Raw genomic sequence first — 22,246 nt, 5'->3', positions numbered from 1 at the left:
TTGTCCCCTGGACCAAACCCCCTGGAAATGTACTGTTTTCCTCTGCTTTTAATTGGCATTTCCCTCCAAGGCTGTGACGCACCCATGGGTGCTGCAGGAGGGATGCTGAGCTGCAGGGAGGACACGGTGGGACCGTGGCTGTGCCTGGTGGGGACAATGAAGGGACAACATGTCCCTGCTCCCATCCAGGGTCCAACTCTAGTCCTGTCCTCCCCTCCTCCAGCCGTTGTTCTCTGGCCCCATTGCAGAAAGGAAGCAATTAACTCATAAAAGAGGAAAAAAAAAAAAAAGCCCTTGGAGATTGAGAAGTAAAGAATAAAAGCTGCCCATAATTAAATTTCAGCTGTTTTATTTTTAAACGGAGAATAAAGAAGGCAAAAAGCCAAACCCCACCTGATTTCTGCCTGGCCCAGACACTGAAGGACCTTCGGCAAAGCACCCCTGCCTCAGTTTCCCCACTCCTGTAGGGGAGGCAGTAACTTTGGGAGCCCCTCTAAGTGCAGGCAGCTCTGGGGAGGAGCCTGATGGGCAGGGGACAGGGGGAAAGCTCCAGTCACAAGCCAAATTTTGGGGCAAATCACATCTCCATGCTCCTGCAAGGGCTCAGAGGCAGAGTCTCACACATCCACCCTTCCCGCACAGCAGCAAGGGAGGCTCCTTGCAATTTGGGAGTGCATTGCACTTTGGGAATGCATTGCAATTTGGGAAGTCACTGCAAGTTGGGAGTGCATTGCAATTGGTAACACATTGCAGTGTGGAAATACACTGCAAATTGGGAATGCATTGCAATTTTGGAACTCATTGCAATTTGGGAGGCCGTTGCAATTGGTAGTGCATTGCAGTTTGGGAATGCACTGTGATTTTGGAGCTCTTGCAATTCGGGAGTGCATTGCAATTAGAAACACATTGCAATTTGGGAGTGCACAGCAGTTTAGGAATGCATTACAGTCTGGGAGCACATTGCGATTTGGGAATGCACTGCAATTTGGAACGCATCGCAATTTTGGAACTCATTGCAACTTGGGAGTGCATTGCAATTTGGGCGTGCATTGCAGTTTGGGAACATATCGCAATTGATAATGCATTGCAATTTGGGAATGCACTACAATTTGGGAATGCACTACAAATTGGGAATGCACTGCCATTTGGGAACTCATTGCAATTTAGCAGTGCATTGCAATCTGGGAATGCATTTGCCGTTTGTGTCCCAGATGTGCCAGCGAAGAAGCAGCTGCAAAGGCAGGACACTGGGGCAGGACTCTGCTGCTGCACTGGCTCAGCACCAGCGGCTGCAGAGAGGGGTCTCTCCCAGTCCCCAGCCCCATTTCGGCTGCTTTGGAGACCCCCCGCCAGGCCAGGGCACCCAATAACCCTGTGTCACCCTGGCAGGGACCCTGTCCCACCCCCAGCAGCCCCTGGCATCGCGCTCCCGTGATTTACACCAGTTGAGAACTGATCTCCCAGTTCCCAGGGTGACTTTGGGGGGGTTGAATCCTTCCCTGCTCTGGATTTTCCAGCCGCCCGGATCCCTCCAGGAGAGACTCTGCAGCATGCCGGGGCATTTCCCATCTCACCCAAAAATTCATAAATAAATTCACAAATAGCTTTGACACCTGGCAAAACACCACTTTTTTTTTTTCCATTTAATGTAATTATTCCCTGCTGTTCTGCAGTCATTAGCCAAGCTGGGACATCCCTCCTACATAAAACAAGAGCTGGTGGAGACCGAGGCGATGGGGCAGAGCTGAGTCCCTCCTGCATCCCCCTCACCCCGCACTGTTAATGAATAACCCTCGGAGGGTATTTTTGGGAAGGTTTTGATGACCTTTGCACAGCACTTGGACCCAGCGTGGAGGTATCTGACCCCAGTCTGAGGTCTATCTGGGCTGGAAGGCGTGCGGGAGGATTATTCATTAATTTGCTGAGTTGCAGCCAGGAAAAAGAAAAAAAACCCACCAAACCTCAGCAGGGTTTCGGGATGGTCAGGAGGTCAGGGAGCTTTGAAGGCGGATGTGAAAACCCAGGGAAAAAGCTGCTGCGAGGTCCTTTGCAGGCTACGCAACTCCTGCTCTGGAATTAAAAAGCAATTTTGGGGGATTGTGCTGGAAAAAATGAATCTCTGAGCACCATGCGAAGGCAGCGGCGGTTCCCTGCCCGCTCGGGGCTCGGAGCGGTGCTCCTGAGGGGGTCACCTTGTCCGAGTTAGCCAGCACAGAAAAATCCTTATCATCCCCTCCTTAATGAGGGACTGGGGAGGTTTTGCTTATCACCAAAGCGCAGCCGCGGTTGCAGAGCTGCAAATCGCTGCTGCTCGCTGTCCTGCAGACGAGACCCGTAACCTGCCCAGATCCTGACCCCCCTCTGCTCCCCGTGGGGCAGCCGAGCAAATCTGGGGTGCAAAACAACACCCTCCGCCTTGCAGAACAGGGAGTGAGGTTGAGGTTGGATGTGGGGAACAATTTCTTCCCCAAAGGGCTGTGGGGCATTGGAACAGGCTGCCCAGGGCAGTGCTGGAGTCACCATCCCTGGAGGGGCTGGACAGACGGACATGAGGTTCTCAGGACATGGGGCAGTGCCAGGGCTGGGGGAGCGCTTGGACTCGATGATCTTGAGGGTCTTTTCCAATCGAAATGGTTCTGTGGTTCTGTGAAGACCCCCAGCACGCGTTTTGCTCGTGGCAATGTGATGCACTGAGACCTTCGCCTCACCCACTGCCGGGTCCCCCCAAACCTGGCAGCGCCTTTTCCCTATTCCCCCCTTTTCCCTGTGCAAAGGCTGCAGGTTCAGGGGACCCTCCCCAGGGTGAGGACCCTCCAAAAGAGAAGCAGCTTCTCCCCAAAACCCTCTAAAGCATCTTCTTCCCAAAACCACCATCCCTGGAGGATGCAGGACTCCGGGTTCAAATGCGTGTCCGGATCCCACTCGGCTCGGCCCCTCTCCTCCCCCAGGAATCAGGCAGAGCCCAAGGGCCAGGCTGTTATTCATTATCCTTCCAGAAGCTCCTTGTTGACCCTCAGGGCAGGAACAAGCTCTACCAGCCTTGGTCCGGCCAGGATCCCGGTGCCGGAGCAGCCGGAGTCCCACTCATTGCACAGCATCTCACAGGCCGACAGGATGGTAAGGAAAAGCCAAAAGAGGGGAAATTCTTGGTTTTGGGGTGGGAAGGGTGGTCCAGGCAATGTGCAGCGATTTGGGCTGGTGGGGATGACAGGGTTTCATAATCAACTTGGATGTGGATTTAATAGCCGACATGGCCGTGATCATGGAATCACAGAATAGTTTTGGTCAGAAGGGACCTTTGGAGCTCATCCAGTCCAACCCCAATGAGAAATATGATGAGAAATAGGAAAGGGGGTTCAGAAAAGAGAGAGGGAAGGGAAAACAACAGATTCCCTGGATAAATGAGCGTTTTCTAACACACGGGTTTTCAGTTTCTTTTTTTTTTTCTTCAATTTTCCCTGCCTCTCTCCCTGGCTCCCAGCCCAGCTCTGGGTTTATCTTATGGGGGGGAAGCTGCGGAGCAGCCCCAGCCCCACCTTGTCTCCAGGGCTCCCTGCTGCTATCTGGGCTACATCTGCCATAGCTTCTTGATGGCCCTGGCCACAGGCAGTGTCACCTCCCTGGCAGAGTGATGGGCCATCCGCTGTCCCTGCCCTGCCTGGGGGGCTGGAGGTGGTGGTGGAAGGGGGTGGCGAGGAGGGAGGATGCTGCAGACACCCCTTCTGCACCCCTGGAGAAGTTTGGGCAGTTCTGGGGGTCTGCTTTTTGGGTGGGAATTGAAGCCGTCAGAGATGGGGAGAAGGACAGTGAGGGTGGAAAGGTGGGAGGTGGGGGGTTTGCTGATGGAGAGGAGGCTGGAGGAAGGAGATCGCAGGAGGTGACAAGGGAATAAATCATCCCCTATAGCCAAGGTGGGACATGTTGGTGGGGCAGAACATTGTCCCAGCCCTGCCTGGGGCGGGGGGACCCACCGTCTTCTCTGGGGCTTGGTGCCCAAACCCACTGAAGAGAAGCTGCTAAATAAATGTACACTGTGGTTAAGTTATAAAAGATGTACCCATCATTAACCAATTGACATGATCAATGCTTTCTGACCACCTGCAAAACAAGGGGATATTTTTCAAGTTTTAGATCCTTCTGCATGACAAGAGGGAGACAGAAGATTGAGTGATACACTGTTTAGAAGCAGAGTGCTTAGTTTATATTTAACTAATAATTAATACAAGTATTGTAAGTAAGAAACTAAACAATTATAACATCCTCAATTATTTCTTAGTATAGAGGCATGTCAAAATTTTCAAACATTGTAATGCATATGTAATAATTGTGTGAGTATAAGCAGCGCAAGAGCATCCAGTCTTTGGAGCACTTACGGAGGATGAGCCCCGGTGTTCCCCAGCGCTGATGAAATGAAGAATGCCACTTAACAGTAGAATTGACTTTGCTGTTAAGTTTATTTCTCCGTTTCACCACACCAGGTCCTCCCTTGCCCAAGCCCCAGCTGGGCTGGCCATGACCAGGGACAATCTGTCCCCATCCTGCTAGGACCCATCCAGACCACCCTGAGGGTGCCCTGCCTTGGGTTAAGCCCTGCTTTGGGTTAAGCCCTGCCTTGGGTTAAGCCCTGCTTTGGGTTAAGCCCTGCCTTGGGTTAAGCCCTGCTTTGGGTTAAGCCCTGCCTGGAGATGGGATGGGGCTGTGTGTTTTGGGGACCGCGTCTCAGGGTGGATGGCTGAGGTTGGAGGGAGGTCCCAACCTGGTCCCAGTCAGCCCCTCATGATGAGACCATCTGGGGACACTGGGACATGAAGCCACAAGGTACATCTGGGTGCTGAGAGGAGACCAGGGCAGAAGAGACGGTGCAAAGCGAGAGGACCCCAGCACACATCACGCTGTAGGAGGAAGGGGTGGGCTGCGCTCGAGGGACATGTCTCCAGCACACCAGGGCATCCTCCCACTTCTCCCCAGTGACTGCCAAGGGAGCCCAGGGTGACTTGCTCACGTGGAGACATCTCCGCTTTAGGGACTCGAGGGCTTGAGACGATCCTCTGTGCCCATAAATAATTAATCCTTTTGGAAACGTGGCTCTGGCACAGTGGTCTTGGCAGACGGAGAACGGGCTGTGTGGAAAAGCAGGGGTGGCACTCGCTTTCTTCTGCTTTAGCTCTTGGTTTTGGTCCAGGTTCACGGCCAAGGAGGAGTCAAGTTCCAGAACTGGGCCAAGACCTATGGCTCTTCTCCGGAGCTGTACTTCCAGCCCACCTCGGTGGAGGAGATCCGGGAGGTAAGGGGGGTCCTTCCAGGAGACAACTCGTGAGAAATGAAAAGGAGAAAAGGCCCAGAAGGGCTGTGATGGTCCATTGTGTTCAGTCAGAGGGGTCACAGATGGTGACCGCACAAGTCCTTCCCGCAGCCCCAGGAGATGGCCCATCCTACTGAACTGGGCCAAATGGGCCAAACACCTAAAAGATGCAGAAAACCAGCACGCCTGGCCCCAGTTGGACCCTGTTCCTTGGGCATCAGCATCTGGCGTCCTTCTGGGGTCCTCTACCTGCCCCGGCTGCCACACTGAGGGGTGGGAGTCCCATGTCACTTTTGTCACCCCAGAGATGCTTCTGTCACCCTAGGCAGTCTCAGGTGGGCATCACCTCTTTTGAGATCATAGAATGACTTGGGTTGGAAGGAACCTTTAAAGGTCACCTAGTCCAACCCCCAAGGATGATCCCAAGGGCTGTCTTAGGAGGTGTCTGGGCTCCAGGGTGGTTTTAACCCCAGATGGTGAGTTATCCAAGTGAAGGTGGAGTCAGTGATGGGTAAGATTTTATCTTGGGATGTCTCACAGTGCCCCTGGCATCGTCCTTAGCACACAGCTTTGGGGGAGAAGGTGGATGCTCTGGGCTGCCTGTTGTCTCTGCAGATCCTGGATATGGCCAGACAGCGGCACAAGAGGGTGAAGGTGGTGGGGGGTGGTCACTCCCCATCAGACATCGCCTGCACCGATGACTTCATGATCCAGATGGGGAAGATGAACAGGGTCCTCAAGGTGAGACTGGCTTCTGGGAGGTGGGGTGGTGGCCCTGAAATGTGGTGGCACCCCTGCTTGTGTGACCACTGAGGTATGACACCAACGCTGTCATAACTAGGGTGAGAGGTGGAAGGATGGAGAGGCTTTCCTCTTCTCACAACCCGGAGTTTTCCCAAACCAGACCCTGAAATGCTGGTGCAGGACTAGGGACTGGGCATCTTCCCAGTGTAAAATCATCCCTTGTGCCTTGGAAGCATTTGGAACAGCGATACAAATGTAAAGAAGTGATGCCTTCCCAACGTGTGTTCAGTGAGGGCTTAACCTTGGCACGTTGTCCTCATCACAGCAGGGTCTGCTGGATGGGGTGGAGGTGCCTGGCAGGGTCACCTGTCACATCTCACTTGATGCGAGCTTGCAAGGTGCCTTGGGCAAAGACCTGGCTGGATGTTTATAGAGTCATAGAACTGCAGAATCATCAAATCCCAGGTTGGACGGGACCACACGGTTCCTCTGGTCCAACCTTTCCTGGCAAAGCCTGGTCTAGACAAGCTGGCCCAGCACCCTGTCCACCTGAATCTTCAATGTGTCCAATGCTGGGGAACACACCACTTCCCTGGGGAGATTATTCCAACGGCTGATTGTTTTCATCAGGAAAAATTTCCCTCTTGTGTTCAGTCGGAATCTCCCCAGGAGTAACTTGTACCTGTTGCCCCTTGGCTTTTCCATGGGACTCCTTGTTCATGGTCCATGGTTTGTTCCTGCGTCAGGTGGGAAACGTGCCCATGAGCGATTGCTCCATTTGACGATGTTGGCAAGGAAACAGCTCAGGAGGGCAGAGCAGAGAGGTTTGCTGAAGGTAGAGCTTTGCTGAGTGGTGTGTTCTCCCTTGCATTGACCAACACCTGGGAGAAGTTATGGGAGAGGTTACAGACCTCTGAGACTGGGGAGAGCAAAGGGGAGTGGCAGATGGACCAGAGTCAGGATCCAGTGGCACCAACGGGCTGGATGAAGTTTGGGTTGGGTGAAGGTCTGAGACAGGTGGCAGCTTAGGATGGAGCTAGTCCCTCGTGGTACGTGGCTCTCCAATATAGACATTATCAACTGTATTGGTGAGAGCAGAGGTGTCTTCCATGGGGTGTTTCTTCTCTGAGCTGTGTGACCTTCACCCATCCCATCCCATCCTTTGCAGGTGGACAAGGAGAAGCAACAAGTGACGGTGGAAGGTGGGATTTTCCTCTCGGATCTGAACGTCGAGCTGAACAAGCATGGGCTGGCCCTGGCCAAGTGAGTGAGACACATCCCTGGGTGTCCTCCAAAGTGTCCATCCTTGCCCCAGGTCAAGTGCTGAGACATGTCAAACCAGGGATGTTTGAAGAGCTTTTGCTGCAGAATAGGGGTGTTTACTTCAGGATCTGGTTTTCCATCAGGGCCCTGCAGACCACAGGTCAACCCCCTTCATGATGGAGCAGCTGATCCTGCCTTGGAGCAGGAAGCTGGACAAGGGGAACCTTCATCCCCACCAACTTTGTATTCTCACTGCACCCACCAGGCTGGTCCTTTCCATGTCACAAAGGAAAACTCTACATTCCCTGTCCCTCAGAAGATAAGAGCAGCTCTCCTAGGGTTGCCTCACGTGGAGCAGAGGCTGACAGGCAGCACCAGGCAAAGGAGGCTGAAGGTTGACAAAATTAGGTAGGAATGAGTTTTTGATGGCAAAGGGCGATTAGCCGTTGGAATATCTTAGCAGGAGGCATGGGAGAATCTTTGCTCTGCATTGCTTTGGCATGTCTGCTGTCCCCCGAAGAAGGGGTGAAAGTGATGGGCTGGGGGTCCAGGGCAATCTGGGGCAGAAGATGAGATGCTCCAACACATGTGGTTCTCCCTGGCAGAGGGTGTCTTGCCAAGGACTTGGAGAGAGCCAGATTCAGACAGGGGTTTGCAAAGGAAATAGCCATGGACAGCATTTCTCACGCTCAATCTCTTTCATTTGCTGACCTCAGGGAGGAAATTGCTCCTTAATTACTGTCTAACTCAATATCTATGTTCCTCTGTCAATGAAAGTGATGAATTTGTCAGAGCCCTGGCCAGGACTGGGGTGAGGGTTCAGAGAAAGAAGCTCCACCTGAGCAGGACTCCCTCATGGAGGAGGAATCCACCAAGGCTTGCAATGGTCATAAAACCCGTGTTTGGTTCAGGAGATCCCTGCTCCCCAGCTGTTGGAAGCTGGAAATGTATTTGGGGAAAATCACAGGAACAACACAGGTTTTTTTTAACCTTCTACCATCCCCACGTGCCCATCTTGGCCGTGGTTGGAGGGACGGACCTTGGCCTGCAGCCCTTATGCTTGTGGATGCTGCTTCCAGCTTTGCTCCACAATGAGGTTTCTGGGGTAAATCCAGTTTCCTCACCCCTTGCTCTGAATGCAAATGAGAGGGATGCCTCCAGCCCAGCAAGTCACTCCATGCCGATGGGGAGAGATGGGGACTTGTGAGATGGGACACAGCTGAGCTGACCATGGTGACCTGTTCTCACCAGCTGCTTCTTCCTCCCCATGGACCATAGCAGCGTCTTGATAGATACGTCCTATGGAGACAAGCGCATGTGGCCAACAAACCCACCCATTGCTGCAGGATTTGGTGAAGGGTGGAAAACTCTGCTCGTTGGGTCAGGGGAACATGTCCTGGGGGTTTCTGTGCACGGTCTGCACACAATGTAATGCCTGGCAGGGTGGGCCGTGTCCCACACACTGTGGTCCTCACTCAGTCCCTTCACCTGCTCCCAGTTTAGGAGCCGTTTCTGAGGTGGCAGCAGCTGGTGTGATCGGGACGGGGACACACAACACTGGGATCAAGCATGGCATCCTCCCCACTCAGGTGAGACACGAGTCGATGCACGGACATCATCAGCATCTTGAGGGCTTCAGGGGAGATGTCCCATCACCTGGTCTGGTGTGCCCAACCCTGGGGTGAGGAAGAAGAACACTGCAAGCAGGAGGGGTCCTGTCCTCCAGGGATGGGGCTGCTGTGGGGGACCCTCAGATCCACCAGGCACAGTGGGACCTTCTCATCTGCCAGCCAAAATATGATCCAGCTGAAAACTCCTCTGTCCCTGTGCTTTATGGTCTTGTGGTCCAACGAATGAGCTCTGTGCTAAAGAGAAAGCAGTTCTTGTATTGAATCACAGAATCGTTGAGTCACAGGATGGTTTGGATGGGAGGGGACCTCCCCAGCTGCCCCAGTGCCCCCCCTGCCATGAGCAGGGACATCTGCACCAGCTCAGGTTGCTCAGAGCCCCGTCCAGCCTGGCCTGGGATGTCTCCAGGGATGGTTCAGCCACCACCTCTCTGGCCAACCTGGGACAGGCTCTCAATTTCTTCCTCATGTCTGGCCTGAATCTCCCTCCTTTAGTTTAAAGCCCTTATCACAGCTGACTCATGTCCCATCTCTCACCCCTCCGCACCCCCAAGTCCTTCTCCTGGGGCTGCTCTCCATCCCTCCATCCCCAGCCTGTACCAACACCAGCACCTCTCCTCTCGGCAGGTGGTGGCACTCACGCTGCTGACGGCCTCGGGGGAGATCCTGGAGTGCTCCGAGTCCATCAACGCCGACATCTTCCAGGCTGCCCGCCTGCACCTCGGCTGCCTGGGCGTCGTGCTCACCGTCACCTTCCAGTGCGTGCCCCAGTTCCACCTGCACGAGGTGGCCTTCCCCTCCACCCTCACTGAGGTACGGCGTGGGCGATACTTCCCAAGCATCCACGGGGATAAGCAAAGTTCTTGACAAGGTGACATGGTTGGAGGGAGATGGGAAGTGGCGATGTAGAAAATCCCACAGGTGTGTGTACATTGTACTCTTTGTACATCTTCATAGAATCATAGGATCATTTTGGTTGGAAAAGACCTTCAAGATCACAGAGTCCAACCATTCCCCACCCCTGGCACTGCCCCATGTCCTGAGAACCTCATGTCCGTCTGTCCAACCCCTCCAGGGATGGCGACTCCAGCACTGCCCTGGGCAGCCTGTTCCAATGCCCCACAGCCCTTTGGGGAAGAAATTGTTCTCCAGATCCAACCTCAACCTCCCCTGGCGCAACTTGAGGATGTTTTCTCTCGTCCTATAGTGTTCCTTAAGCTGGAAACTTCTCCAGGGTGACAAATGAGAGGAAGGAAAAGCCATGTTTCTTAGCAAATGCCACTTTAACTTCCCATGGGTTGAAACCACATCTTCTGGGAGCAGAGAGATGCAGGTAGTGGGGTGGGAGGAGAGGCACTCATGAGTGCCACCTCTGCACCACGTTGGGCCGGTGGATGGTTGGGACCTGCAGTGAGATGTACGTGGAATCACAGAATCATTTTGGTTGGAAGAGACCCTCAAGGTCATCGAGTCCAACCATTAACCCAACACTGCCACTAACCCGTGTCCCTGAGAACCTCATCTCCCCATCATCACGTCGTGCAGCTGATGTTCAGGAGCAAAGCAGGGTTTGGGGTGCAGCCCCTGGCATGGTTGCATGTTGTGGGGTGGTGGGAAATGGGGGTGCTGAGTCCCCTGGTGCTGTGGAAAGACATTTACTTTGCTCCCAGGGGTGCTGCATGAGGGAGAGGCGAGGGCTGAGCGTGATCTGGCAGCTTCTCTGGGAGAAGTCATGCCCATCGTCAGCTGCTTTCAGCTCCACATCTGGCCCAGGACAGCTTAGGGATGTGAAGGTGATGTGAAACCTCACCTCTTTCATCATTGCCGTGCTCACCTCTGAGCTGCCCCCAGGCTTCTCTTTAAAAACTGGTCTGTACTGATGCAGATTTTTGCATTTACCCAGCCTGAGGTTCCAATGCTTGATTTTACTGTCCCAGATCAGCCTCTGTGCAGCCCCCGGGCAGCTTATGGCTGCAGGAGAAGGCTGGTGGCTTCCAGTATTCTCAGGAACCTATCGAAGACTTTCTGTGCTCTGGAGAAGGACCCTGTGCTGGGACATGGCTGTGTCCTTCAGAGACATCCTCTGGGTCCCACCAGAGGAGCTGGGACCACCGAGGCTGGCAGGCAGCGGGCAGGCACCGCTGCTTGCATCCCTGGGCATGATCCCCAGCTCAGAGAGGACGCGTTGGCATGGGGAGTGTTGCAAACCTGAGATCCAGGGGGACAGGTGGCTCCTGCTCAGCAGCTGCGTGTCACCGGTGGGACCGAGGCAGGGGAGGAGAGTGTCAAAATGCTTAGAATCACAGAATGGTTTGGGTTGGAAGGGACCTTCAGAGCTCATCCAGTGCCCCCCCTGCCATGGGCAGGGACATCTGCACCAGCTCAGGTTGCTCAGAGCCCCGTCCAGCCTGGCCTGGGATGTCTCCAGGGATGGTTCAGCCACCACCTCTCTGGCCAACCTGGGACAGGCTCTCACCACACTCTCAGTGTAAAAAGTTTCTTCGGCATGTTTAGCCTGAAGAGCTTTTCCTCCTCTTCTTGAGTTCACCTCCCATTCAGATTTGGGGCTGGCAAGGTGGTTGCCCTCGGGAAAGACAGCGAGTGCCGTCTTTAGGGAAAAGTCTGGACAATGAGACTGCTGTCATTGTCCCCACATCCTGCAGCATCATCCTCACTTCTCAGCATCAATTGTCCCCTGCCTCAGCTCAGAGATGACAGAAATGGGACCCTTCTCCTCCAGCTATCGCCTATCCCTTGTGTACAACCCTGGGGGTTTGAAGCTGTTCCCCCACCCCGTGATGGGATGGGCAGCTGCAGTGGTGGGGAGCTGCTCCGGGCTCTGTGATGCCAGCAGTCCCACCAGAGCCGGGATGGAGGTTTGCCCAGAGCCGTCAGCTTCATCTTCCCTGGGCTGCCTCCGGGCCGCGTGGGGCTGAGCACGGAGGCTCCGGTGCAATTGAATTAGAGATGCTGAAGGAGCCTACGGGGCATCAGCGCTGCCACTCTCAGCACTTGAGCTTCTTCTGTCCACGGACAACATCACCGGGAGATGGATGAGCCCACACCTCTGCTCTGTTTAACCCGGTGTTCGCAGATCTGGTGACCCCAGACACGCATGACTAAGCTTAACGCAGATTTAATGTTCCAGCTGGAGAAAACTGCCCTTGCTGGAAATCTTGGGCTGGTCCGACGGGCTGATGTGCTGCCTGGACTAAGCAAGGAGAGGGAGAAGAGTGTGTGTGCGCTGAGCCAGCATCCCCGCAGGCAGCAGCGCGTCCCGGGGGAGAGGAGCAGCATCCCGCAGGGCACGGCTGCTCCGCCAGCCCTCTGCTCACCCAGGAGGTGCCATCTCCCATCTCGTCGTCTCCTGCTGCTTGGCTAACGGAGAGCTTGGCGGTTTTTTCCAGTGACAGACAAACGACTTAAAATAGCCCATGCACTTCTTGTGCTTTTGAAAACAAGTTGGTCCTTTCTTGTGTATGAGGTCTGGGTGTTTTTTGGGGTGGGGGTCCCCATCTCCATCATTAGCCTGGAGAAGAGAAGGCTCTGAGGAGATGTTATTGTGGCCTTTCTGGACTTAAAAGGGACCCATAAGAAAGATGGGGCCAGACTTTTGAGCAGGGCCTGTTGTGATAGGACAAGGGGTGATGGTTTTAAACTAAAGGAGGGGAGATTCAGACTGGATACAAGCAAGAAATTGTTGGCGCTGAGGGTGGTGAGAGCCTGTCCCAGGTTGGCCAGAGAGGTGGTGGCTGAACCATCCCTGGAGACATCCCAGGCCAGGCTGGACGGGGCTCTGAGCAACCTGAGCTGGTGCAGATGTCCCTGCCCATGGCAGGGGGGGCACTGGCGGAGCTGGGAACGTCTCTTCAACACAAACCACCCTGTGATTCTATGATCTCCCAGTGTGAAGTTGGACTGAACTCTTCTTTTGAGCTGAACTTGGGACAAACTCTGCTGCGGATGAGTAGGAGTGCGATGGGTGAGACATTTCAAGGGCCAGACTGAACAAATCCCTTATGGGGATCCAACCCCAGAGCTGTGATGGAAAACTCCCTTTTAACTGACTGTCACATTGCTGCTGGCCTTCTCTGTCTCCGTCTTGCCAGAGGTCCCCATCACCCAGGCCAAGGTGCATGGTGCTGGTTACTGGCCCATCTGGGACAAGCCCAAAGGGAGCTGGCTTTCTGAGCAGGGTTTCTGACCTGCTGTCTCATAGATGGGGATCACGCATAGCTCTGAAGGCTTCCTATGGCTGTCTCCTCCTCAGCAAGTTCTTCTGCTGTCCCACCATCTGTCCATCCTTTGTTGTCCCCTTTTTGTGGCCATGTCCTGCCTGAAGACCACATCTTGCCTTTAGCCCACGAAAGGGCACTAGATTGGCCATGGGGAGCATGAGAAGTTCAGGTCCTTGCTCAGGACAAGGCTGAGGCACTGGGGACAGTGGCCTGGGGTGCTGGTACAGAGATGCTCCATGCTGGGCAGCGGTTACCTCCAGATGAGTTTTCCATACCCAGCACGAACTAGCATGAAACAGGCTGATTTCCCTCGAAAGAGGCACAAAATGCGCTGTTTTGGGGCTGCGCGTCGCCTGGGCTTTATGAGCTTCAGTCTCCATGTGCCTGTGGCCAATGGTGGGTGTGATCCGGTTCCCTCAGAAAGCCTTTTGAAGGCCCCATGGGCATTTCTACAGAGCGATTTGAAGGGATTTTTTTTGTCTTGGGAACACATCAAAACCAAATTCCCATGTCTCTGCCGCTACATAAACTTCTTTTAACTGCTGCACGCAATTCCTTGGAGCCCTCCCACCCTCATGGTGGTGGGAAGTCAGATGGAATGAGCTGTTCCATCTGATGCTCAGCCCCTCCACGGCTGGGACAGCCCGGCACAGCCACCGTATCAGGATGTCACCTCCTGCCTCGAGCTGAGCAGTCATCCAGCTCATCCCATCTGGCACCAGATCATCGCTGGAGGCTGCAGCATCGCACGGGCTAAACCCTACAGAGGAGATGCCACCTGCAAGTTGAAAGACCTGGTGGCCTTCTAAATGCCGTGTGGTCCCACTGCGTTCACTCGAAGGAGGCAGATTTCTGGATGGGGAAACTGAGGCAGAAAGTCCATGGAGAAGAGGAATTGATGGTAGTGGAAAAGAACCTCTCCAGGGGCTTGGATCTGCTTCAACCACTGATCATCTTTGTCCTCCTGTGGTCTGACATCCTCGCTGGTGCATCCTCAGCAGCATCCTCATCCGTTGTCTCATTTGAGTCTCACAGGTCCAGTTCCAGCCCTGGCTAGCGACAGCGCAAGCCTTCGCTAAGTTTGGCTCATGAAAAATAAATAGTCCTTGGACAAAAGCAGCAAAATTTGTTGCAGGATTGATCAGAGCCGCAGCACCAGTAAAGCTCTGAGAAGCACCGTCCTTAATTTTTTAAGGACTGAATTATTCAGTGCCCCATTGGGGTGACTCGAACGCCACCACCAACGTGAATTTAACGCACTTTTGCAGTATCTTTTCTGTAATCGCTGATCCAAAGCAGTGGTCCTTGTACCGTGCCAGCTGGGCTGGCTGGGGAGGTGGACAGAGAGGTCCATGCATGTCACCCGGGTCCCTCGGCATGTCCCCCCTGCTGTCACCCCCTCCCAGCAGTTGCACCAGAGCAGCCAAGAGCTGGAGCGCTTCAGCGCCTTATTTTTCCTGGGAGGTGGGGAGGGAATAAGGGAAACCTGAGACATTTCTCCATCCCGCAGTGAGGTCGCTACCGGTGTTTCCAGTTTCAGAGGTGATGAATTTGTGTTAAATGGCTCAGGAGTATCTTTTGTGAAATGCCGGCTTGTTTACTGAGCTGAGACTTCCCTGGTGCCCTGCAGCAGGGATTTCCCCGCTTTAAATGCATTTAAATATTTTAAAATATGGTGAGAACTTGCCAGGTCCTTACAGCTCGTTCCTCACCCCGCACCAGGCTGCTCGGACCTTCACTGCATCCTCTAGCACTTTCCCTCAGCCAAATCGCCAGGGCGAGAGTTGTTTTACGCTTCTTAATCTGCCTTTTAGCTAGGAAACTTAAGCTCATGTTCAGGATAACCCCGCTTTCCTGAGCAAGGCAGGTAGCTTAGGCTGAGCTTTACTCTACTCAGCATTATCTGCCCAGGCTTTACCCCCTGCAAAGCTCAGCCTGTCTTTCCCCGTCCCTCGGGGCTGTTAGCAGGGTGAAACGAGAATGCACTCTATAAATATTAATGCCATTATCAATTTCTCAGCCCTTGCTGCTCCTCGCCTGCTTCCAGATCTCCGGCTTTCATGTCGAGCGGCCCAGCCAAGCGGAAGAGAATAATGGCAAGGGAGCAGGTTGCTTGAAATATTTAAGCCTGAGTTATCTAAGACATTGCAAATAATATATGTGTCAGCGGAGCCAGGCTTGGATTTGTGGTTATGTAAGATCCGCATGCTTTCTTTTCTGGCCTCGTGATTGTCTTTACCACCGGGATAAACGCAGCTCCTCTGGCTGCTGACGGTGGCCAGGAACAAGGCACGGGACTGAGAGGGTTCATTGCACAGCTGAGGTCACCAGAGAGACCCACCGAGCATCCCTGGGTGGTGGCAGCGATGGGGCCAACCTCCCCCTGCCCCAGAGCTGCTGCGAGGCTGATGAGGATGAGTCAGGCTCAGATATGATGCTTCTTCCCCTGAATAGAATAGTCTCGGTGGAAGGGACCATTAAAGCTCCCCCAGTGCCCCCCCTGCCATGGGCAGGGACATCTGCACCAGCTCAGGTTGCTCAGAGCCCCGTCCAGCCTGGCCTGGGATGTCTCCAGGGATGCTTCAGCCACCACCTCTCTGGCCAACCTGGGCCAGGCTCTCACCACCCTCAGCACAAACAATTTCTTCCTCATGTCCAGCCTGAATCTCCCTCCTGTAGTCTAAAACCATCACCCCTTGTCCTATCACAACAGGCCCTGCTCAGAAGTCTGTCCCCACCAATGCATCAATTGATATGTAATAACACAATGATTTTCTCATGCAAGAAGGTCTCTAATCTGCTTCTTAACCCATGAAAACTTTAAAACAACTGCAGACTTGCACAGCGTAGTGATCTGGTGGGTGAAGAAGAGCTTCTTTTGGTCTGAGCCTACCATTTCCTAACCCTTACCTGAATCCTGTCCCTTTGGGGGATGTCTCAGGCACCTGGGATGGATCCCTCAAGCCCAGCTCCTCCAAAACCAACCCCCCCCACCACTGCTGGGCCTCATCTCATCCCTCCTCGCCAGAATCGCTTGGTTTGGCCTCAGTGCGTGGACGTGACTCTTCCAGCTGGTGCTCAGACATCGTCCCCTGATGCGGTGGGATCCTGGCGCAGGCAGCACACAGGCAAAAGAGGAGGCTAAATAACCGTTTCCTCACCCAAAATGCTACCTCTCCGCACTCCTTGGCTCCCCTTTGTTGCTCTGGTGGACCTACGGGATATGTGCAAGTGACTTCTTGTGCTTCATCCTCCACATCTGCCCCTTGTCCCGTCCTGGTTCTTTCCCCGAGGACCATCTGGAGCATCCAAACCTGCACCGCAGCAGGCGGGGTGCCCGACCCTCAGCTCAGCGAGCACTTGAGGGTGTTTGCAAACAAAAAAAAAGCAAGTGGCTTTTTTTGACCTGGCTTTTATGAAGCAAAAGGATTTATCCCGGACTCCTGGGAGGGAAGCAAAGACGAACAAAATCCCCCAGGTCTCTGCATGCTCCGGGGTTGTCTCATTGAGCGCATTGGCCACGTTATAGCACCGAGATTTTCACCACTCAACCTCTGGCTCCTACTTGGGCGCTCAGCCAGCAGACAGTGTCCCCAAGGACTCCCGAAGCTGCCTCGCTCGCTGTGTTGTAATTATCCTACAAAGTCGCGGGGCTTATTGTCTTCAGAGCCACATTCCTCTCTATCACGAGGATCAAAAGCGCACATTGAAAAGGTCGCCCCGCTGGCAATTTGCTTCTGAGCTCAAATGCTGCGGCTGGAAGACAAACAGACGTGGGCAGGATCACCTTGGGAAAGCTGCATCCGTCTTTTCCCCACTTGTTTTAGCTACTCGATGCATTTGTTCCGAAACCAAACCACTGAAAATGTGGGGTCGTAGCTTTTGCTCTGCTTCTACTTGCACAATCATTAAGCGTTTCTGACATAAGAACTTCTCTGGCCAGAAAATAGGCTGTTTTGGGACCATCTCAGAGAGATTCTGTGGCCTTTTGGGAGATGTGAAGATGAAGACAACAACATTATCATTAATTCTCACCAATTACAGGAATATACTATTTATCTTCCCATCCTCCGTGATTTAATGGGACCATGGCATTACAAAAGACCCTCAGCTTATGGCAGGGTCACAGCAAGATTCTCGGTGCTAAAGCAGCCCAGCCTGGTGATTAGTAGCTCATTAAGACAAATAACTGACAGGACCCAGCAGGAAAGGAACAACGTGACAACTAAGGTTGCCATGACCTTCCTGGGGTTATATCCATGGGTCATTGCGCCTTCTCCTGGGTCAGGGAAGCTTCTTGAAGCAAAGCTGCTGGCGTTTGAAGTCTGCAAAGCTGTGGGTGATGTCTACAAAGCTGTGGGAGGTGTGTACAAAGCTGTGGGAGATGCCTGCAAAGCTGTGGGAGATGTCTGCAGGAGGAGCAGGGAGTGGTTGGAGAAGCTGTTTGCAAGAGGGAGAGGTGCTGGTCCGGGCAAAAAATCACTGTGCAGGGAGCGAGCACAGGGTCCCTCCATCCTTGAATGCACAGGTAGGGAGAAGGGACGAGGGCTGGAGGGTCTTCTGATTTCTGCAGGTGCTGCTGTGTCAGGCAGCTGCCTTTCTTAAAGCTCTTTTTGCTGTCTTTATGAATAATTGGGCAATTCTGCCTTTGAACCTGGGGACATCTCTGGGACAGGGCATATCCCAATTCCACGCGCCATTGCAGCCCATTGCATTATGGAGGGTGTTGGTCTCTTCTCCCAAGGAACAAGCGCCAGGACCAGAGGAAACGGCCTCAAGTTGCGCCAGGGGAGGTTGAGGTTGGATGTGGGGAACAATTTCTTCCCCAAAGGGCTGTGGGGCATTGGAACAGGCTGCCCAGGGCAGTGCTGGAGTCACCATCCCTGGAGGGGTTGGACAGACGGACATGAGGTTCTCAGGACATGGAGCAGTACCAGGGCTGTGGGAATGGTTGGATTCCATGATCTTGAGGGTCTCCCCCCACCAAAATGATGCTATGATTCTATTCTATGACCTCTCTGCTCTTGCTTGGCAAAACCGGCCACCACATCTCAGCCTGTGGTTTCTTGACCTGCCCATGGCCCAGGTTCTCAGGGACGTGGGTTAGTGGTGGCCTTGGCAGTGTTGGGTTAATGGTTGGACTCGATGATCTTGCGAGTCTTTTCCAACCGAAATGACTCTGTGTTTCTGCGATCCCAGCCACAGAGGGCTGTGCTGCCCCGGGAAGGGCACCCCTGACACCGGCCCAGGAGGTGGATTTCAGGAGCCCTCAGCACGTCCTGCTGAACGGCTGGTGGCTGCAGGGGGACCCTCCAGCCCTGGCCATGCTGCCTCGTGTCTGGTGATGCCTGATGGAGCAGTCTGGGGGCTACAGAGGTGTGATTGTATGAGGACATGGCATCTGAGCTCGGATGTGTGACAGATACAGCCCCAGCAGCATCTCCAGGATGGGGAGCTCTGTCCCAGCCAAGGCAGAGGAGACAAAGGACATGCCCTGTTCCCTTCTCCAAGAGTCGGGTCCCCATGGTCCCTGTTAGCCCCTTGGTGCATGGCTGGGCTCTATTGACTCCTTTCCAACCCAGTGCTTGCTGGGACACTGCAGACAGACTCCTCGGACCTGCCCTGGCATCCCCAGGAGTCCCCCGAGGTGCCTCCACCCCGCTGCTCCTGGGGTCCCTGCTCTGGGATGGGAAAAATCACCAACCTTTTTCCTTTTGTTGTTGCAGGTCCTTGATCACCTTGGGGACCACCTGAAAAGATCCCAATATTTCCGATTCCTGTGGTTCCCTCACAGCGAGAACGTCAGCGTCATCTACCAGGACCCCACCAACAAGGCAGGTCGCACCGGGCTCCATGCAAGAAGGGAGAAGGGCCTGTGCACAAAGCTGAGCGCCCTTCCGGGGCCAACGTTTTAGGCTGGGCTTGCAGTGCAAGGGCTGCCGGGGTGTCTGATCAGGGAAAGAACATTTTTTGGGGACACAGATGCAGCTGGGGCTGTCCAAGCTCTCAGCATCCTCATGACAAAGACTGGTCTCTTCGTGGGACTGGATGTAGCCCTTTTTCATCACAGGAGAGAAGTCTGGGGCGTCCTGGGGTGCCCTTATCCAAACCCCTGCTCCCAGTTTGCTCCTGGTCCAGGCGCGTGCTCCCACCTTCACACCCGCTGGCAAGAAACCTGCAAACCCTGCTGCTCCCTAACGATCATCATCTTCCTCTGCTTGGCTCTGCAGCCCCCCTCTTCCTCCGCCAGCTGGCTGTGGGATTATGCTGTTGGCTACTATCTGCTGGAGTTTCTGCTCTGGATCAGGTAGGAGCAAGCTCTGGGCAGCGGTGGGGGACAAGACGGGTCCAGGAGGTTTGTCCAGGGCTGGACTCATCCATCTCTGTTTTCTGCATCTCTACTCTGAAACCTGTGCTGTTTCACTGCATGTCCTAGTGAAGATGGCAAGGGAGGAATTGTGACACCCATCCTGGGGAAGGAGGAGATGCTTTTTCTGCTCCGAGCAAGCTCCTGTGCAGGAGGAGCGGGTTTGGGCTGGGGTGGCTGTCTGGGGCTGCACTGCCCTCTGGTGTGCACAGAGATGGAGCCGTGCTGGAGCAGCCTGAGTCTGCAGCAGCAAAGCAGCCTTTTAGAATAATACAATAGTTTGGATTGGAAGGGAGTGTCAAAGCTCCCCCAGTGCCCCCCCTGCCATGGGCAGGGACATCTGCACCAGCTCAGGTTGCTCAGAGCCCCGTCCAGCCTGGCCTGGGATGTCTCCAGGGATGGTTCAGCCACCACCTCTCTGGCCAACCTGGGCCAGGCTCTCACCACCCTCAGGGCAACAATTTCTTCCTCATGTCTGGCCTGAATCTCCCTCCTTGTCCTATCACAACAGGCCCTGCTAAAAAGTCTGTCCTCATCTTTCTTATGTGCCACTTTTAAGTCCGGAAAGGCCGCAATAAGGTCTCCCTGGAGCTTCTCTTCTCCAGGCTGTAGTATCACATCTCACACCCTTGGCAAATCCCTGGGCAGCAGCTCTGGGGTCAGTTCTCACCTCCTGCTCCCTCCCTGCAGCACGTTCGTGCCCAGCTTGGTGTGCTGGATCAACCGCTTCTTCTTCTGGCTCCTCTTCAGCTCCCGGGTGGAGAACATCGCCATCAGCTACAAGATCTTCAACTACGAGTGTCGTTTCAAGCAGCACGTTCAAGACTGGGCCATCCCCATGTAAATGGCTCTGCAGACCCTCCCTGTCGGTCCCCAGCCGGAATCCCTACCCAAACCACATCCCATCCCCTGCCTGTGCCTGCCCCAGCCCAAAGCCATGGAGAAAGGGACCTGGCTAGGAGACGCCATTCCTACCTGCAAGCTCAGCATGGGGACCCTTCTGCATCCTTGTCCCAGGGTACACGGACTTGTTGGGGCTGAAGGGACCTCTGGAGATCCCCCAGTCCAACCCCCCTGCTCACGCAGGGTCACCAGAGCAGATCACACAGGTCGGTCCAGGGGGTTTGAATGTCTCAGAGAAGGAGACTCCACAGCCGCTCTGGGCAGCCTGGGCCAGGCTCTGGCACCTCCCAGCAAAGAAGTTTCTCCTCATGTTCACATGGACCCTCCTGTGTTTCAGTCTGTGCCCGTTGCCCCTCACCCTGGCGTTGGGCACCACTGAACAGAGTCTGGTCCATCCTCTGACACCCACCCTGGAGATATCTATCGGCTTTGATAAGATCCCCAAATCCAAGTCACACGACGTTTTGTGGTTTTGTGAGCCCAAAGCAATGTCAGGGATGTGGTAGGACATGCCACCTCATTCCCTAAATTAGCACGGGGCCAGGGATGGAGCTGTGGGGATGGGGGTTCAAACCTGAAGGCAGTTGGTTGTGGTCATACTGGCATTGATTTGGGCTGGGGGCTTCTCCTGGGCAGCGAGAAGACGAAGGAAGCCTTGCTGGAGCTGAAAGCCGCCTTGGAGAACAACCCCAAGATGGTGGCTCACTACCCCGTGGAGGTGCGCTTCGCTCGGGGGGACGACATCTGGCTGAGTCCCTGCTTCCAGCGAGACAGCTGCTACATGAACATCATCATGTACAGGTGAGCCATGGCCCCGTTCCACCCGCCTCTCCTCCTCTTCTTCCTCCCCGAGTCAGTCTGGTGGAGCTCCAGGAGCTGTGCTGAGACCCGGCAGCAGCAAATGCAGCTCAAACACATCAACACCAGCTCTTGGCTGGCGCTGGAGAGATGGATGGAAGGAGCTCCTGCACCTTTGCCTGCCCACCCCACTTGGACATTTGCAGGCACTGAGCCAGAAGGGCTGGGGTGGCCTTGGAGCACCCTAGAGCCACCCACCCCTCTTTCTTGAGGATGTTGTCCTACGTCAGGGTCCACTGGCCAAGTGCTGCTGGGATACTGGTTCCCAGAGGGTTTCCATCACCCAGTGCTGGTCAAAGATCCCGTGATGGGTCCCTGGGGCTGTCCTTCTCCCCAGGTGGAGGTTTCTCAGGGGGGTTTCCCGGGTGTGCAGATCCCCTCATATCCCCTGCTAATGTCCCCCCTGCCTGTCCCCCACCCCAGGCCCTATGGGAAGAACGTCCCCCGCCTCAACTACTGGCTGACCTACGAGGGCATCATGAAGAAGCACGGTGGGAGACCACACTGGGCAAAGGTACTGATGGCCCCGCTCTTCTGGGAGGAGAGGATATGTGGCAGGGGGTCCCTTCCCCTTCTCCATCACATAGAAGGGGGAATTTGTGGTTGAGTGGGGGTCAGAGAAGAGCCCCCACATCAGGCTGGTCCCAGAGGGAGATGAGTTCCTCAAGGAGATGCTGTTCCCCTGTTTGCTACCTACCCTGGGCATGTATAAAGGGGATGGAGGTCCCACCACTTCTGCAGGTGCTTCCCACAGCATATGGTGGTGGGGTCCAGGGCCAGTGACAAGTTCCCCTGGACACTTTCTCTCCTGCAGGCCCACAGCTGCACCAGGAAGGACTTCGAGAAGATGTACCCAGCCTTCCCCAAATTTTGCTCTGTCCGGGAGAAGATGGACCCCACCGGGATGTTCCTGAACTCCTACCTGGAAAAGGTGTTTTACTGA

General features: G+C 54.5%; 1 protein-coding gene across 1 annotated transcript; it reads left to right on the top strand.

Annotated features, from left to right (window-relative positions):
• Positions 1–3,631: 3,631 nt before the first annotated feature.
• Positions 3,632–22,246, top strand: LOC135986485 (L-gulonolactone oxidase-like). The gene is made up of 12 exons (XM_065630449.1): positions 3,632–3,820; positions 5,183–5,284; positions 5,918–6,043; positions 7,215–7,309; positions 8,808–8,898; positions 9,565–9,750; positions 18,902–19,009; positions 19,406–19,482; positions 20,233–20,382; positions 21,082–21,246; positions 21,727–21,817; positions 22,118–22,246. Exons 1-12 carry the CDS (start codon positions 3,632–3,634, stop codon positions 22,244–22,246), a joined length of 1,509 nt encoding a protein of 502 aa, XP_065486521.1.

This window comes from Caloenas nicobarica, chromosome 3 (assembly GCF_036013445.1).
Source record: "Caloenas nicobarica isolate bCalNic1 chromosome 3, bCalNic1.hap1, whole genome shotgun sequence".
Classification (NCBI taxonomy): Eukaryota; Metazoa; Chordata; class Aves; order Columbiformes; family Columbidae; genus Caloenas; species Caloenas nicobarica.
Note: the sequence above shows the minus strand (reverse complement) of the source record. Positions and strands in the feature narration are given on the sequence as shown.

What these genes read in the sequence shown, in the direction of transcription:
- LOC135986485 (XM_065630449.1), top strand. Translation starts at nt 3,632, where the DNA reads ATGGGCCATCCGCTGTCCCTGCCCTGCCTGGGGGGCTGGAGGTGGTGG. An exon ending in AGGACAGTGAGGGTGGAAAG is followed by an intron (nt 3,821 to 5,182) that starts GTGGGAGGTGGG and finishes GTTTTGGTCCAG; the next exon opens with GTTCACGGCCAAGGAGGAGT. An exon ending in TCCCCTCCACCCTCACTGAG is followed by an intron (nt 9,751 to 18,901) that starts GTACGGCGTGGG and finishes TTGTTGTTGCAG; the next exon opens with GTCCTTGATCACCTTGGGGA.